Source organism: Thermobia domestica, chromosome 5 (assembly GCF_964235325.1).
Source record: "Thermobia domestica chromosome 5, izTheDome1.hap1.1, whole genome shotgun sequence".
Taxonomy (NCBI): domain Eukaryota; kingdom Metazoa; phylum Arthropoda; class Insecta; order Zygentoma; family Lepismatidae; genus Thermobia; species Thermobia domestica.
The window spans coordinates 166,658,055-166,672,944 of NC_137458.1; the positions used below are offsets into that span (position 1 = coordinate 166,658,055).

At 34.4% G+C, this 14,890-nt stretch overlaps 1 protein-coding gene across 4 annotated transcripts in view; it reads right to left on the reverse strand.

Moving 5' to 3' along the window:
• Positions 1-1,752: 1,752 nt before the first annotated feature.
• Positions 1,753-14,890, reverse strand: part of LOC145686252 (iripin-4-like) — a 103,445-nt gene continuing 90,307 nt past the window's right edge. For all 4 annotated transcript variants that reach the window (XM_081759365.1, XM_081759363.1, XM_081759364.1 and 1 more), the window contains exon 2: positions 1,753-4,611. In XM_081759365.1, coding sequence (XP_081615491.1) covers positions 2,874-4,610 — 1,737 coding nt within the window. In that variant the 5' untranslated portion in view covers position 4,611 and the 3' untranslated portion in view covers positions 1,753-2,873. The remainder of the gene's footprint in view (positions 4,612-14,890) is intronic.

Consider the following 14,890-nt stretch of genomic DNA (forward strand, 5'->3'; position numbering starts at 1 on the left):
TGCTCACTCTGGATGCAATCCTCAGTCTGAAAAATTATTGTGTTATATACCCGACATCTCCCATCATGTATAAGACCATCCATACATGTCTATTCATGTGATGATCTTATAACTAATAGGAGCTTATAATGAGCCTTTTTATAATCAGACGATCGGTAAAGTGTTTACAAATATTGGTACTTGTTTTTATTGTGTACTAATCTACAATTTTGATTCATTCTCTGGTATTTGCTTTCTCGATATAATCATTTTCATTCATCTGCAAAAATTCAAGCAAATGATTTTAAGGAAAAAAAGAAGTATTTTTCTATACATACCGGGTGTTCTAAAATTGGCGATCATTGACCACATAATACTATTCCACAGGCCAAAATAAAATGAAAATGATGTAGCCTATAATGGTATACCCTCCTTGGCCTCCTTCAGACCAAAAATCTTACTGTAATTCCTCCTTTAAATCAACATCAACGAACGCATAAAATGAGGAACAGAAATTATAAAAATTTCTAAAATTTGTATTCTGTGGAGAATATTCTAATCGATGTTAACAATCAATTTACATTTTTAAAAAAACAAAACTATCATTATTTGGCAATTCACAGATTATAGATTTTGGAAACCACTTTCTTGTAAAGTAATTTTTCGCCACAATCAAGCTGTATTATTGTGCTGCCAAATTGTCTTGAGCCGTGGCAAAAATGCGAACTAAAGCTCACACCCTCACACACCCACGCGTTGAGCAAATAAGGGTTCAGCTGTTGCTAAGCGAAAGAAAGCGAGTGGAATTCCTTCAGCCGATAGCAGCGCTTGCAACGGAAGACTAGGGATCAAGTCAATGTGGCATTAGTATAGTAATGTATTTATTTTTCTTTAAAAAATCAAGCAACAAGAATAAAAAATAAGCAAAAATTAAATTATATTCCAAAACGAATAAGAAATTGGAGTAAAATGTATAAATATTATGAAAAATCATACAAACAATAAATATGCGGGAAAATATATTTCATAACAGACAAATTAAGACATCTTAATATCAAAATAATACTGCAACAGTGAAATTGTGTTACTTTACTAATTTACTACTAGTAATACTTTAACAAAAATTTGTAACATAGCATTAACACAATTGTTATACTAGTTGAAAGCAACCTGAAACTCACACTTATATTTAAAAGATACGTAGATATACCTAAAATCTACATTATATTTGAAAGACAGAATTTTGACATCACCTTACTATCAAATAAACTTAAATAAATCCTATTTTAGGTACGGTTAAATTAATTTTAATCGAAATCTAATTCTTTATAATTAAAATAATAATATTATGAATACAAGTACCAACTGATTTACATAGAAATAAATATTTTATTTCGTTCATTATCGTCGATGGCCTAATTTTAGGACAATTTACATTATATAAAACGAAGTAATTAAAGATATGTAATGATAAATGCGAGACGCACTCCTCTTAACTATAATTCATGGATACAATGATACATGTTCAACTTATTGAGATGTATAATGTAAAATAACAACATATTACACATATATACCAAATGAATTCATAATCAAAGGTTAAACACCAAAATATTCTACTAAACATTTCGTTCGTAATGAAAACAGGTTGGAATTAAAAATTAATTATCATTACAATGTGTTTTAAGTAAATTTGAAAAACTCAGGCTATATTTGACAGGTAAATGAAATAAATTTACACTTATTGTACTTAAAAATTTGTCACTTCAGTAGTCCATTTTCGTTTTTTTTTAACACTACACAATGAGTTTGGTTAATATTTATTTCAAATCTCTCAAACCTTTTGAGAATAGTTTGCTGAGATTAAGTAATAATATATTACGTTCTAAAATATTTTATTCATCATTGAAGATATAAGACTTGATTTTATAATGTGTCAATGACAGTTTATCGTTTAGGCCTTCGTGTTTTTAGTTTCCAGCTAAAATAGAATATTGTTGGACATCGTTCTTGTTTTTATCATTTTACCATTATGATTTTATTTACCACAAGTATAGCAGAGTTTCAAATGTTAGGCCTAACGCATAAAGTAAGATTATTGATACCGCTAAGTTTTAAAATTAATGTCGGAAATTATTGTAACACCACATTCCCAACATTCAATTTAAAATATGTTTGTTAGTACACTATTTATTTATAGTCTCTCTTACTAATCTTTCATGCGCTTCACGGATTCTGCTAACGGAATATTTTCGATTAAAATGTTGTGATTTTCTCCTAAAACACTGCACGACATACTAATCCAGATTATTCTCACTGATTCGAATATATACTGTGTACACCTTATATCTCTGGTGCAAAAGGCATATCACGTTAGACTAATAGATATAAGCCATATTTACATGGGATTGAACGCACTTCAAAAGTGTTCAATCGTTCTAGATCTTCATAAAAAGTAAACTTGACTTTTATAACTGGAGAGTGGTTCACTTTTATAACGTATTTAAGAAATAAACTATTATTTAAGCATTAACTTACTGGAGGTGTTATAAGCAAAGGGAACAAATTCTTGTTACCCTAGTTATCAGTCAACTATAATGAATTAGCTTTTTTGTTATTGATGTTTTCTTATGGTTATTATTGATAAATCATCAATTGCTTATCTTCGATTGATTTAAGCAACAATTTTACTCTTTCTGTTTTATAATTATTGCTTTCGAAAATATGTAAATTTGATTAATTATACCTTTTATTGGTAATGATATCATCTTTCTATTGTAACATCTAAATTTAAGCGACAAAGATTAATTTATTTTAATTCCAAATGTAAATAAAGTTATGGAAATGGTATGTTATTGGTAACTAAGAATTCAAATTAAATGCTGCACTTGTAACTATCTGTGATTGGAGTCTGTACCAGAGAAAGGTCGCAAAATGGATCCCCAGAAAAGAGGAGCTCCCGTACGTGTGTGAACAATTACAAATAGAAACGGTCTGTTCACACGAAATATAATCGAATCATTGATGTAATCGATGGTCGATGAACTAACTGCCGAGGCTTCTGTTCCTGTTTCCGTTACATCGATAACAACTTTGTGAATAATATCGTCAAGAGTTACAGTCAAATCAGAAGAGGAATTGGTTTTTGAAGATAAAGGTTTAAACAGTGCCTGGACACCAAGAGCATTCAAAGGAGATTTTAAGCTAATTCCTGTTTCAAGTGACATTTTAGGAAGCACAATTGTAATGGGAAGTACTTTCGTTGAAGTGAGAAGAGTCATCAAATCAGGAGCAGTTAAACGCATGGTCAAATCATGTAATCCATCTTTACCGTGTTTGTGGGGGAGTATAACATACATGATAGCCTCTCCCGTCTTATATGGAAGACCAACGACACTGCAGTCAAGGATTTTACTTTTAGCATAGGGAAGTTCAGTCTCCCCTTGCATGAACTCTGTATCAATTACTTCATCTTCACTAACTTTAAATTTACCTTTAACTGTTAAAATTGGATTGAAAGGAGTTTCCCAAGCCCCATTGAAGTACAAAGCATTAGTTATGAGGGCCTGAGTTTTAGGGGATGGAGGTCTGGATAGAACACCTGGTATTTTACCACGGGTATTTTGATATACCCAGTGATTCACTTGATTCATCACTTCATCTCCTTGAAAGTCAACCGGAATTATTGAGCTTCCATAATTGTTTAGAAGCGTTTCCTGAAACACTGGGGCAAGTGAACGATTCTCTTGTACAAAAAGTCCGTTTGCCGCTGTAAGCAAAAATCCTTTCTGCTCTGATTTGATGGTTTTTAGCATGGTTCCTAATTGGTCATGTATTTGCCCTTTGTCTTCAGGAATTCCTAAGAAATTAAGAAGTTCCTCACGAATATTTGTCCGAGCACACACAAGCATTTGTGCTAAAACTGTAGCTACACTTAGAGGAGATAAGAGCAAATTTTGGTCGCTTGTTTCTTGCAGACTTTGCATCTTTACCGTCACAGACATTACAGCTCGTATAGCATTTTGTAGTGCCATGGGGTATTGTGGTACAATATTTGTTTCTGTAGCAGTTATATTGGGTGGAGTTAATGTAGTTGTTTCTTCTTTACCCATTTCCGATAAAGTATTATTTTCCACAACATTTCCTGGTGAAGCTGGTTGCAAGGCCTCTTCTTGAGATTGTGGAATATTCAAATCAGATGCAGGAATCTGAGCAGAAGAGTTAAGCATAACGGGCGCTCTATGTGGAAATTCAACATCGGCAGTACTCACATTCTTGTTCTCAGACACATTGCTGGTTGGATTTGATACAATGTAACCTTGTCTATGAACTGTTAATGACTCGTTATCATCTTCCAATAACGGAAAGGATCCAATTGCAAGCAGCGTCGGTGGCCTATTGTTAACGTTCAATGCTTTGCCCATCAGCATTTCATGTAATTGTTTAGAGCCTAATTGATGACCCATATCGTTGTAATTAATGTTTGGAGAGACAGGTGAGGATATGTGGCTAGATTCAGAATCTGCAACTGGAACTCCCCAAGAGACTTCGTTCCCTTTCTCAGCGATTTTTAAGGTACAGGATGTTGCTACAATCACTGTGATATACAACAGAGCAGTTAATATCTTCATCCTGAAACAAGAAAATAACGAATTATTAAGATAATTTCCCCTCACACGAAACACAGTCGTTGTTAGACTTTAGTAACATGTCACATATATTAGTAGACATAATAAACATCTTTTAAAAATTTCATATAAAAAATCAGTCACAAGGATAATACATGTACGCATTCGATGAAACTAATATGATCTAGATCAAACCTGACAATGTGGTAGATCTTCACGAGCTTCGTATGCATATGAAACATTGTAGTGTGCAGATCTTCGGTTCCCTACTTATGAACTGTCGAAGGTTATAGGCTCTGGACTTAGTTAAAATTTAAACATAAAATCTTTCTAATTACTATTTTGAACAAAAATACATAGAACAAACCTATTATTAAATGTTAATTTGAGGCATAAGAAAAATAATGGGACGTTCATTAGCTATGTTCGAAATGCAGTGTGTATTTACGATAATAGAGATTTGCTAAAATGCAATGAAAGACAAATTTTTCCGCAATAGGGAAACTTAAATCCACTATTGCTCGTACTAATGAATCAAACAGTTACTCGTATTTCTACTTAAGGATATGTACGAACAGTGCAAATATATTGTAATTTTGCTATTTCAACGACTATACAAGCCAGTAATAATGACTTCAAAGGATATCCCCCGAAAAAGGAGATCTCAACACACAAAGAGTCGAAGCAATACAACGAATATACTGGTAATTCTCCTTGAGCACTGTCGAAAAATCCCCCAGGGAAAAATTTTCCCAGGGCCAATACCCCGAAATCATCACCAATACAAACATACTTATTCTTGCCAACGATTAAACAAGAAAAACACAATATTCATGAACATTCGGGGAAAAGCCTCATAAATTCAGATTCCAAATAAACATACGAAATTCTAAAGATTTAGAAATGAAACGAAACCTAGCCTTTGAACTGCTAGGTTTTAATAGGCTTGTAACTTTCTTTGTGCTGGATTATCCTCACCAAACTATATATTTCAGTTACTCTTGATTTCTGCATCTATCTGTCTATATCGCATAATGTGTAAGCCGGTATTACCATACAACGGTACAACCCAACTCAGATATTCCCGGTGTGCAAAGCAATTGAACACGACCTTTATTGTCGAACCGACCTTGTCTCTGGCCGAGTTCGGATAACCAAATATAGCGATCTGCATTTCTTAGATAATAGGCTTCTTGGTCACCAAATTTCGTTCAGATCAGGTCAATAGATATCAAAAAATAAAGTACACCATACAATTCGAGCAAAACGAGACAAGCCTATGCCTGGGCAATCATGGCCACCAAATATAGTGACCTTTATTCCTTTCACGATGGGCTACTTGTCCACCGAATTTCGTTTAGATTCAGCTAGAAGTTACAGAGAAATTAAAGACCATATACAATGTGGCCCGGAAGTGGGCGTACTACTCCTTTAGTTTCAACACTATAGTGTTAGTTATAGCAAAATGAATATACACAGTCTTAAGAGTCATAAACATCGGTATGATCACCATCCATGTCGTGACACAGCTGAATTCTGCGCAATTACCTGAATTAGATATTTCCTGGCAGCTGTATTGGAAGAAGTTGTGCATCTTCACCAGTTCCCTTTGCCTGGTCTCCATGAAGTCCCGATCTGACGACACCAGACAATCCTCTCTGGGGTTTCATTAAGCAACAAGTAAGAAACACTGCATATCACACAACGTAGGAATTACGAGAGGCTGTAGAACACGCCTTCTCCCTCGTGACTCTGGAGTATATCCGCAAAACATCTGCGAGAATTTGACGCGGAATTCAGCTGTGTACGACATGGATGGTGATCATACCGATGTTTATGACCCTCAGTGGCGTCTCGCGACATAATTTTTCGGTAATTCACAGTCGTTAGAAAATTACATTCTAGAATTCTTTCAGTATTCTAAATAAGAAAAACTATATATAATCAATGGAAGTAACCATATATATAATGAAAAGTACCAATTTATAAACAAATGGTCCATTTCATTCGTATATGAAATTACTTCTTATGTTCTTCTGGGCAATCAACTTGTCAACTTCTGAAGTTTGGCATTTTCAATTTTTTTCTCTGTTCATACTATAGCTAATGCACTGAGATTATTTTGGGCTACGGTAGTCCATTAAATGCTTTCATATTATTTAATATGGTAACATAACTTCCAATTTCTGAAGTTAACTTCAATTACTTGCTATGATTTTCACGAATTATGTTGTATGTCATTCTCTTTCTACAAACTCACTATCAATTTCACAATATACTGAATGTAACCTCCATTAGTATCAAGACTGCAAACGTCTGCTATCTCATATATTTGAAGAGCTCCTTCATGGCTAAGTGGTTAGCGTAAGTGCCTTTGTAGTAGATCCACGCGCGCAGGACTCACTTTCGTTAGTTTAATAATAAATGCTGAAATGTGTGAACTTCCTATATTGAACCTACAACTGCAAAGACCTGATTTTATTATTACTATTATTATTATTATTATTATTATTATTATTATTAGTAGTAGTAGTAGTAGTAGTAGTAGTAGTAGTAGTAGTAGTAGGCCCCCTAGTAATAGAAGTAATAGTATTTCCTCTTCTTTCTCCCCCCACTTCCTTGTCATTATTTCACACACTGGAAGTATTTCCCCCCCAAAGTATTTTGAATTACAGTATTATTTAGTATTTTAATTCCGAATCATTTCTTTACTAATGCCATCCTCTTCAGAATAATATACAGCACAACTTATAATAATTATATTTAGTTGGGACATACTATTCAGGCTGTACAATAGGGTCTATCGATACAACTTTTTTTTTGTTTTCGAAATCATGTTATCCTTAGTGCCCATTTTTGCCGAGTTACTATAACATATAAGAAATATCAAATCGATGCTTCAATTTTTAAAGTTGCAGCCAGTGGCTTGAAATTTTGAAAAATGAAAAAAACGAACATTTTTTAAAAAGTTAAATACTGTACTTATAACCTTACACCGTGTTCTTCTTAGTAATAATCATTTTTTTTTTCAAATAGTTCATATTTAATGTACAGAAACAACTAAAAGTATACCTCAAGTTTTCAGATGCCACAGAAAGGAAAAAAATTGATAAACTTTATATTTTGTAAGAAGTGTGATAACGACCTACCGCTATGGAAAAATTGACTCGTCACCGAGATAATGCACCATGTCATAAGGCCAGGAGTGTGATTGAGTGGTTTGAGAAAAACAATGGCGAGATCCAATTGATGTGCTGGCCCACTAACTTGCCAGATCTGAACCCAATCGAACATATCTCGGATGTGATTGAACGTTACTTCAGAGCGCATTGCCCCCCTCCCCGAAATTTACGGGAATTAGGTGACATGTGTACAGATGTGGTGTCAACTTCATCCAGCAAGCTACCAAGGCCTCATTGCTTCCATGTCAAGATACGTCGCTGCTGTTATCAGTGCCTAAAGTGGACATACAGACTATTAGGTAGGTGGGTATAATGTTCTGGCATATCAGTGTGTGGTTAATCATATTTACATAAAGCAATATCAAATAACGTTTCTCTGATAACTATTACAGGGGGAGAACGTTGCCACACATCTTATCAAATACGTATTATATATTTTTCTATCCGTTTTTCCCTCACAAGTCAAAGAAACTGCGGCACCTAAAAAACTTGAGGTATTCTTTTTCTTTTATTTTACAATATATTTGTAAAATAATTATTACTAATGATAACACGATATAAGGTAATACGTATTAACTTATTGTTTCTTTTTAATGTACGATTTTATTTGTTTTCGATTTGCAAGGCAATGGCGGCAACTCAAATGTTAATAGAAATTGAAGACGTTTTTAAATTTCTAAATATTTGGATTCATTCCTGTTTAATTTTCCTTTAATTTGAATTTTTGATTGTACCATAAAGGCTATATTCAAGGTAACATTTTGACGACACGGTTTTTGTTTAAATTATTTCCTGCAATGATGAGTTCATTTTAGATCAATAGTGACCCTTCAGTATCACACTATAGCCTACGGAAACATTTTTCTCTCTTCATATATATTCTGTTTAATACTCCAAGCTCTAAGTGAATGCCAAATTATCGTGGTGCAGTGATTACAATCGATAAGCACTAGAAAAGCCCTTGCTTGGCTCAAGCATTCTGAGCCCTGAATGAGGTATCCCGGAGCTATCCTAAACAAATGCCCTGATAGGCCTAGTGCCTTGAATATATGCCTTGCTCATGGATTCGAATCCAAAAATTGAAAAGAAAAAAGTACGAAGTGTGATTTATTATGAAATCTTCATCGCTAAATAGAAGATATAGTTCACACAACTACATCTTCAAATTTTGAACTTAGTTTCCTATTCATGTTAATATGAAATTATACTATATTTTAATTAGGAATGGTAGGCCTACCGAGACCGAGACGGACTTTTATATACCGAGACGAGACCGAGACCGAGACGGACTTTTACATACCGAGACGAGATCGAGACCGAGACAGACCTCTATAAATCGAGACGAGACCTTGGTCAGTTTCAAAAGTCTCGGTCTCGTCTCGAATATTTACAGCTATTTTGCCTTTACTCAAAATTTGTTAAGCTGCTGTGTAAGATACCATAAAGGGGGTACTTTGACATATTTTGGAAAGTTTATTGAACATAACTCTCGTATTTATTTTCGATATTATATTGCACGTGTGCAGTTACACCAAATGGACCTTCGGCTACAAACCTCTACTAATAACGTTTCCTTACACTAAGTCTTACACCAAAATATTCTGACAAAAATTGGTGACTATGTAGCCCCACGATTTGGGGCTAGTTTGACACGTTACACTGAGAAAAAAAAATGTAGGTGGCATACTTAAAAACGTAGGTTACATTCGTAATTCCTGTAGTTTCTGGACTTAACGTACAACCGTATATAACATCCTGCAGCAAACGTATAGCTGAAAAAGTATGTATTATTCGTACTGTCTGCACAAGTGCAATGACGTCATTCGTGTGACGTTATCTGCAGTAACAAGTATATACGGAGGTAATATCTAGCTTTGTGACGTCAGGGTCGTATGTAGCATGTGGGTTAATAATGACGACATACACTGACTATCAGGACGGAGCATGATTTCAAGAAGTATGCAATATACGTTCTGTACGTATGTTTCTTGCGTTCAACCCCGAGACAGCATCTATATTGTACTTGTGCCCCATACGTACGACTAGATACAGTATACGTATTGTACGTATGTATTATACAGATTTTCCTTATGTCGCACACAGCTTGTCCAGATACAGCATACAGAATATCCGTATGCACCATACAGAGTGCATATATGTAGCTTACAGACTGTCTGCATGCAGCATATAGATTATACGTATGTCGCGTACAGGTTGGCCATATGTAATGTATAGATTGGATGTATATAGCTAATAGGTTGTCCATATGAAATATACAGATTTTACCTGTATCGAATACGTATTGCCTTCTTGTAATGTATGGATCGGACATATGCAGGATCTAGAGTGTACGTATAGTGCACCATTATTAAAGTGCTGCAACATACTGCAAAGTGCATGATACATTCTTACTGTAATGTTGTCAAATATTGTTTTACTCTGTATGAAAACAAAAATAGCTTAAAATATGGTTGATCTCCTTTGTGCCAATAATAATAAAATTAACAATACTACACTTTTCAAATCTTAGTTTGGAGCAGTGAAACTGCCCAAAGAAATGTATTTACCTGCAGGGTGTCCTATAAGTTTGGGCTTCCTGCTAATTCGTTGGAAAGCTACTGCAAAGTCAAGTGTTGAAAAGTGACACAAGCGTTAATTTTAAAATTATGGGCACAAAGCAGGGGCGGATCCAGGACGGACTTCTGGGGGGGGGGCGGTCGGCGGTAATACTGCTACTTTTAAGAGCTCCAAACTTGTTATGGATGGGTTTATTTATATATAAAATAAGAAAGTTTCCTCTTGTGGGGGGGGGGGCGATCGCCCCGATCGCCCCCCTCTGGATCCGCCCCTGGCACAAAGGAGGTTAACCATATATTAAACTATTTTCGTTTCCATACAGAGTAAATCAATATGTGATATATTACTGTAAGAATTTATCATATGGTTTGCAGTTAGTTAGTTGCAGCACCTCAATAATAATGCAAAATGCACAGCCTTATACAATCCTATATTCAAACTCAAACAAGATTTACGTACAATCATTTATTAAGCTGTTATCATCCATTGCTTGTACGATATAAAGATTATTTTACCTCATTCTTTTCCTTAATAGTATCTTCTACTAAAGTGCAGTTGTTACCACAAGAGGCCTGAATAGAATTTTCCAGAAATAACTTTTCTGTACATTTTAATTAACAGGTCTTTTTTTTTTTTTTTTTTTAAATGTCGCAATAATTAAAAGTGTGGTGTCAGCCGGAAACGCATTCGCTTACAATATTATTCCTACTCAGTACTCGCCATTAAAAATGAAACACCAAGAAGGAGACTGGGTAGATGCGCCAAAGTTCCCAGGCCGATACCTAATAGTAAGTGCAGAATACTCTTAAACGTTCGCTGTATTCGCTGTGTGACAACGTGGTGACAGCGGAGGCGTTGTGCAGCCATCGACTAAACATATTTATTCTTCCCTGCTATAGACATTCTGCAAATTTGGACTTTCCTGGATGCATCCTTCTTAGTGCAACATTTTAAGGAAAGAGCAATTTAACAGTCTCATACATTGCTTAAAGAAAGAGCAATGATTCTCAGAATTACTCGGAAGATATATATACACAATAATTTAAAACGGTTATTTCAAACTTTGCAATTCAAAGCACGAAAAGAACTATAGATAAAGGAACACTGATTTTAGCCAAATAGTAATTAGTAAATTCAATCACACTCAGTACCATTAGTTGCTTGGTGTTATCCGTAAGTCAGAGATCACGGTATCTCATTTCGTATAGATTTTTGCATTTGTTTAACGCTAAAAATGTATTTTATCGCTAATTGAACCCAGTACCATATATATACCGACAGGACGTACCTTAGTCACAAGGTGACATGAGTGAAACACTAAACTATTCGATTGACACCTGCGGCCTTGTCAACACTAGAGAAAGTTACAAAGTGATTAAGTAAATACGGAACATAGTTCATACAAAGTATAGCGATGTATGAAATCTCCGTTTCATACGACTTGGATAAAGGATACATCTGAAATAGCAACAAAGAAATATATAATGATTTCTCTGGATAATTTGGATTAGTCCAGAATTCGAACACACACACGCTGGTAAGTCCAACATTTTTTTTTTTTTTTTTTTTTTTTAACTTCTTTCTTCGGATTCCCAATAAAGTTGACTACTGAAAAGCTGAGTTATAGATTCTGTATTAAAACAACACCTTCGCTAGACATGTTCAGTATACACATTGTCTTACATACAGAACAATACATTAGTTATTAATGCATGTCTGAAATAATAGTGCTTCGTATAGAATTTTACTTCATCCAATCGCAATAGCACAAAGATAAAAAATATTGCTAGGGATAATGTTCTTATTACAGAGAAAAAGAATTAAAATGACTTAACATTAACAATCATTTTCTTTAAACAGAGATAATATTTTATTATAATTTATGGAAGAAAGAAATAATTTGTAGTACAGTATCTTTATTAGGGTTATATATTCGTACAAAATAATGTAAGTACAACTGAGTCTGTCTTCAGAAAGGGCGTACTTTTAGCCACAACCTACACTGCTTCTTTTGACTGTCTTTCAAGCAGAATCCTGGTTTGATGCACGAAATACCTGCAACAAAAATCAGAAAATATTTAAAATGTTATATTCAGTGTGCTTAATTTGGTTGTACTTAACAATACAAAGTATCTTAACATTTTTGAGATTAAATGGACAAAATCTGTTCGGTCAGGTATGGACTTTTGGGTTGCACGTAGAAAAACTATGAAGTGTTTATTGATGCTGAACAACAACTCAAAATGTATTACCATTCAAAAGTAAGTGGGTACCTCAATGGTGTTCGGGCTACCATGGGGTACCTAATGTCTGTATTTTTTAGATATATGAAAATATATGTCTCTAAAATGTAAGGAACTGACATCTGTTTACCGAAAACCTCAACTCGGTAAGCCTTATGGATATCGAGATATGGGAAAATAAAGAGCGACACTACAGAACTGTGGAGTTTGCGTACTAGATGGTGCAGTTTCGGAAACGTAATTACGAGGGCTTACAACAACCTCAAAAGTAGTTTCAATTAAATACACTACACACACGCCCTGATGGGGGTTTTCGGGTACCATGATATTCCCAGAACTCTCATTTCTAAATATTCTAAAATATGTCTTAATAACGTTTTAAAGAACGTTAGAGGTGTGTGTTTACCGAAACCGCAAGTCGGTACGCCTAACAGTTACCGAAATATGGTGAAATAAAAAGCGACACCATAGGTACATGGAGCTTGCATATTAGACAGTACAATTTAGAAAATTAATTAAAATATGACTATCAAGATATTGTCAAATAAAGGGAGGATCCATATAGTTATGGGGTTTTCGTGTTAGGTGGTAAAATTTCCGAAACCGGTCATGTAAAGTTAATAAGCATCAGTAGCAATTTCATCTTAAAATAATTAGGTATTTCCATGGAGTTTAAGAACATCATGGGGTCTACCAAGATTAAATTTTAAAAGTTTTGTAAAATATATTTTGACATTTGTAAAGAGTATTAGAAATATGTATTTACCTAAAAGTTCCAGCTAGTACATCTAGCAGCTAGAGAGACACCATACAATAAAAGCGTATTAGATCTTGAAATTTCAGAAAACAATTATTGATCCTAACAAAAGTTAAATAAGATGGTACTTATATGGGTTAAGTGAGAACCTCAGACTCGTCAGTACAATTTCGATCGAAAGATTAATTCAGCTCTAAATTTTCTTTGGACAATTCCAAGCGTTCATCGGGCTCTGAAATAAAGTGAACATTTTTTGTCAATATCTAATATAGCAAGCGAGATATAAGGAATTATGTATTTTATGACGTCGTAAAAATAGAGACCCACATGGATTTGTACTTTTGAGTATTTGCTGTAAGAAGAAGAAACTTCAGAAAACAACCGTATATACCTTAATAGACAATTAAATGGGCGGGGGCACAGTGGCTTAGTGGTAGAGTGCTTACCTCTGGTGTATTGGGTTCTTGGTTCGATCCACGGCCAAGTCAGTTTGTAGTGGACATCGTATTCGTGGGTTTTCTCGGGGTACTCTCCTCCCACCTTTGCATTCCATCAATTCTGTCAACAACATTCACTTGCTTTAATCATAATCTCCCTGAGACTAAAATGCATAATCGTGGGTCGCTACACTGAAATATTTCCTTTTATTTAATTTTAAAATTAAATAGGGAGTTAAGTATGATCGTATTTCTATGGGTTAAGTGAATACTCCAATAGTTTCTGCAAAAAAAAAAGATTAGTTAAATACCCTACCACTAAGCTACTGTGTCCCCGCCCACTGAATTGTCTATTAAGGTATATACAGTAGTTTTCTGAATTTTTTTCTTTTAGGAAAGACCCAAAAGTACAAATCCATAAAGATCTCTATTTTCACGTCATAAAATATATAATTCCTTATATCTTATTTACTATCTTAGATATTGACAGCGAATTTTCATTCTTTTGCACAGCTCGATGAACCCTTGGAATTGCCTGAAGAAAACCTAGGACTGAACTAATCTTTCGATCGAAATTGTACTGAGGTACTGATTTAACCCATAGAAGTACCATCTTATTTAATTTTGTTGCGACCAATAATTGTTTCCGAAATTTCAAGCTTTTATTTCACAGTGTTTCTCCAGATGTTAGATGTACTAGCTGGAAGTTTTGGGTAAATACATATTTCAAATACTGTTTACAAATGTCAGATTATATTTTCAAAAGCTTTTAAAATTTAATTTTGGTAGACTCCATGATGTTCTAACACCCCATGAAGATATCTAATTACTTTAAGATGAAATTGCTACTGGTGTTTATTAACTTTCCATGACCGATTTCGGAAATTTTAGCATCTAACACGAAAACCCCTTAACTGTGTTGGTCCTCCCTTTATTTGACAACATCTTGATAGCCGTTAGTCATATTTTAATTCAATTTCCGAATTGTAGCGTCAAGTATGCAAGCCCCACATACCTATAGTTTATTTTCCCATACCTCGGTATCCATAAGGCTTACCGAGTTGCAGTTTTCAGTAAAAAAAAAAAA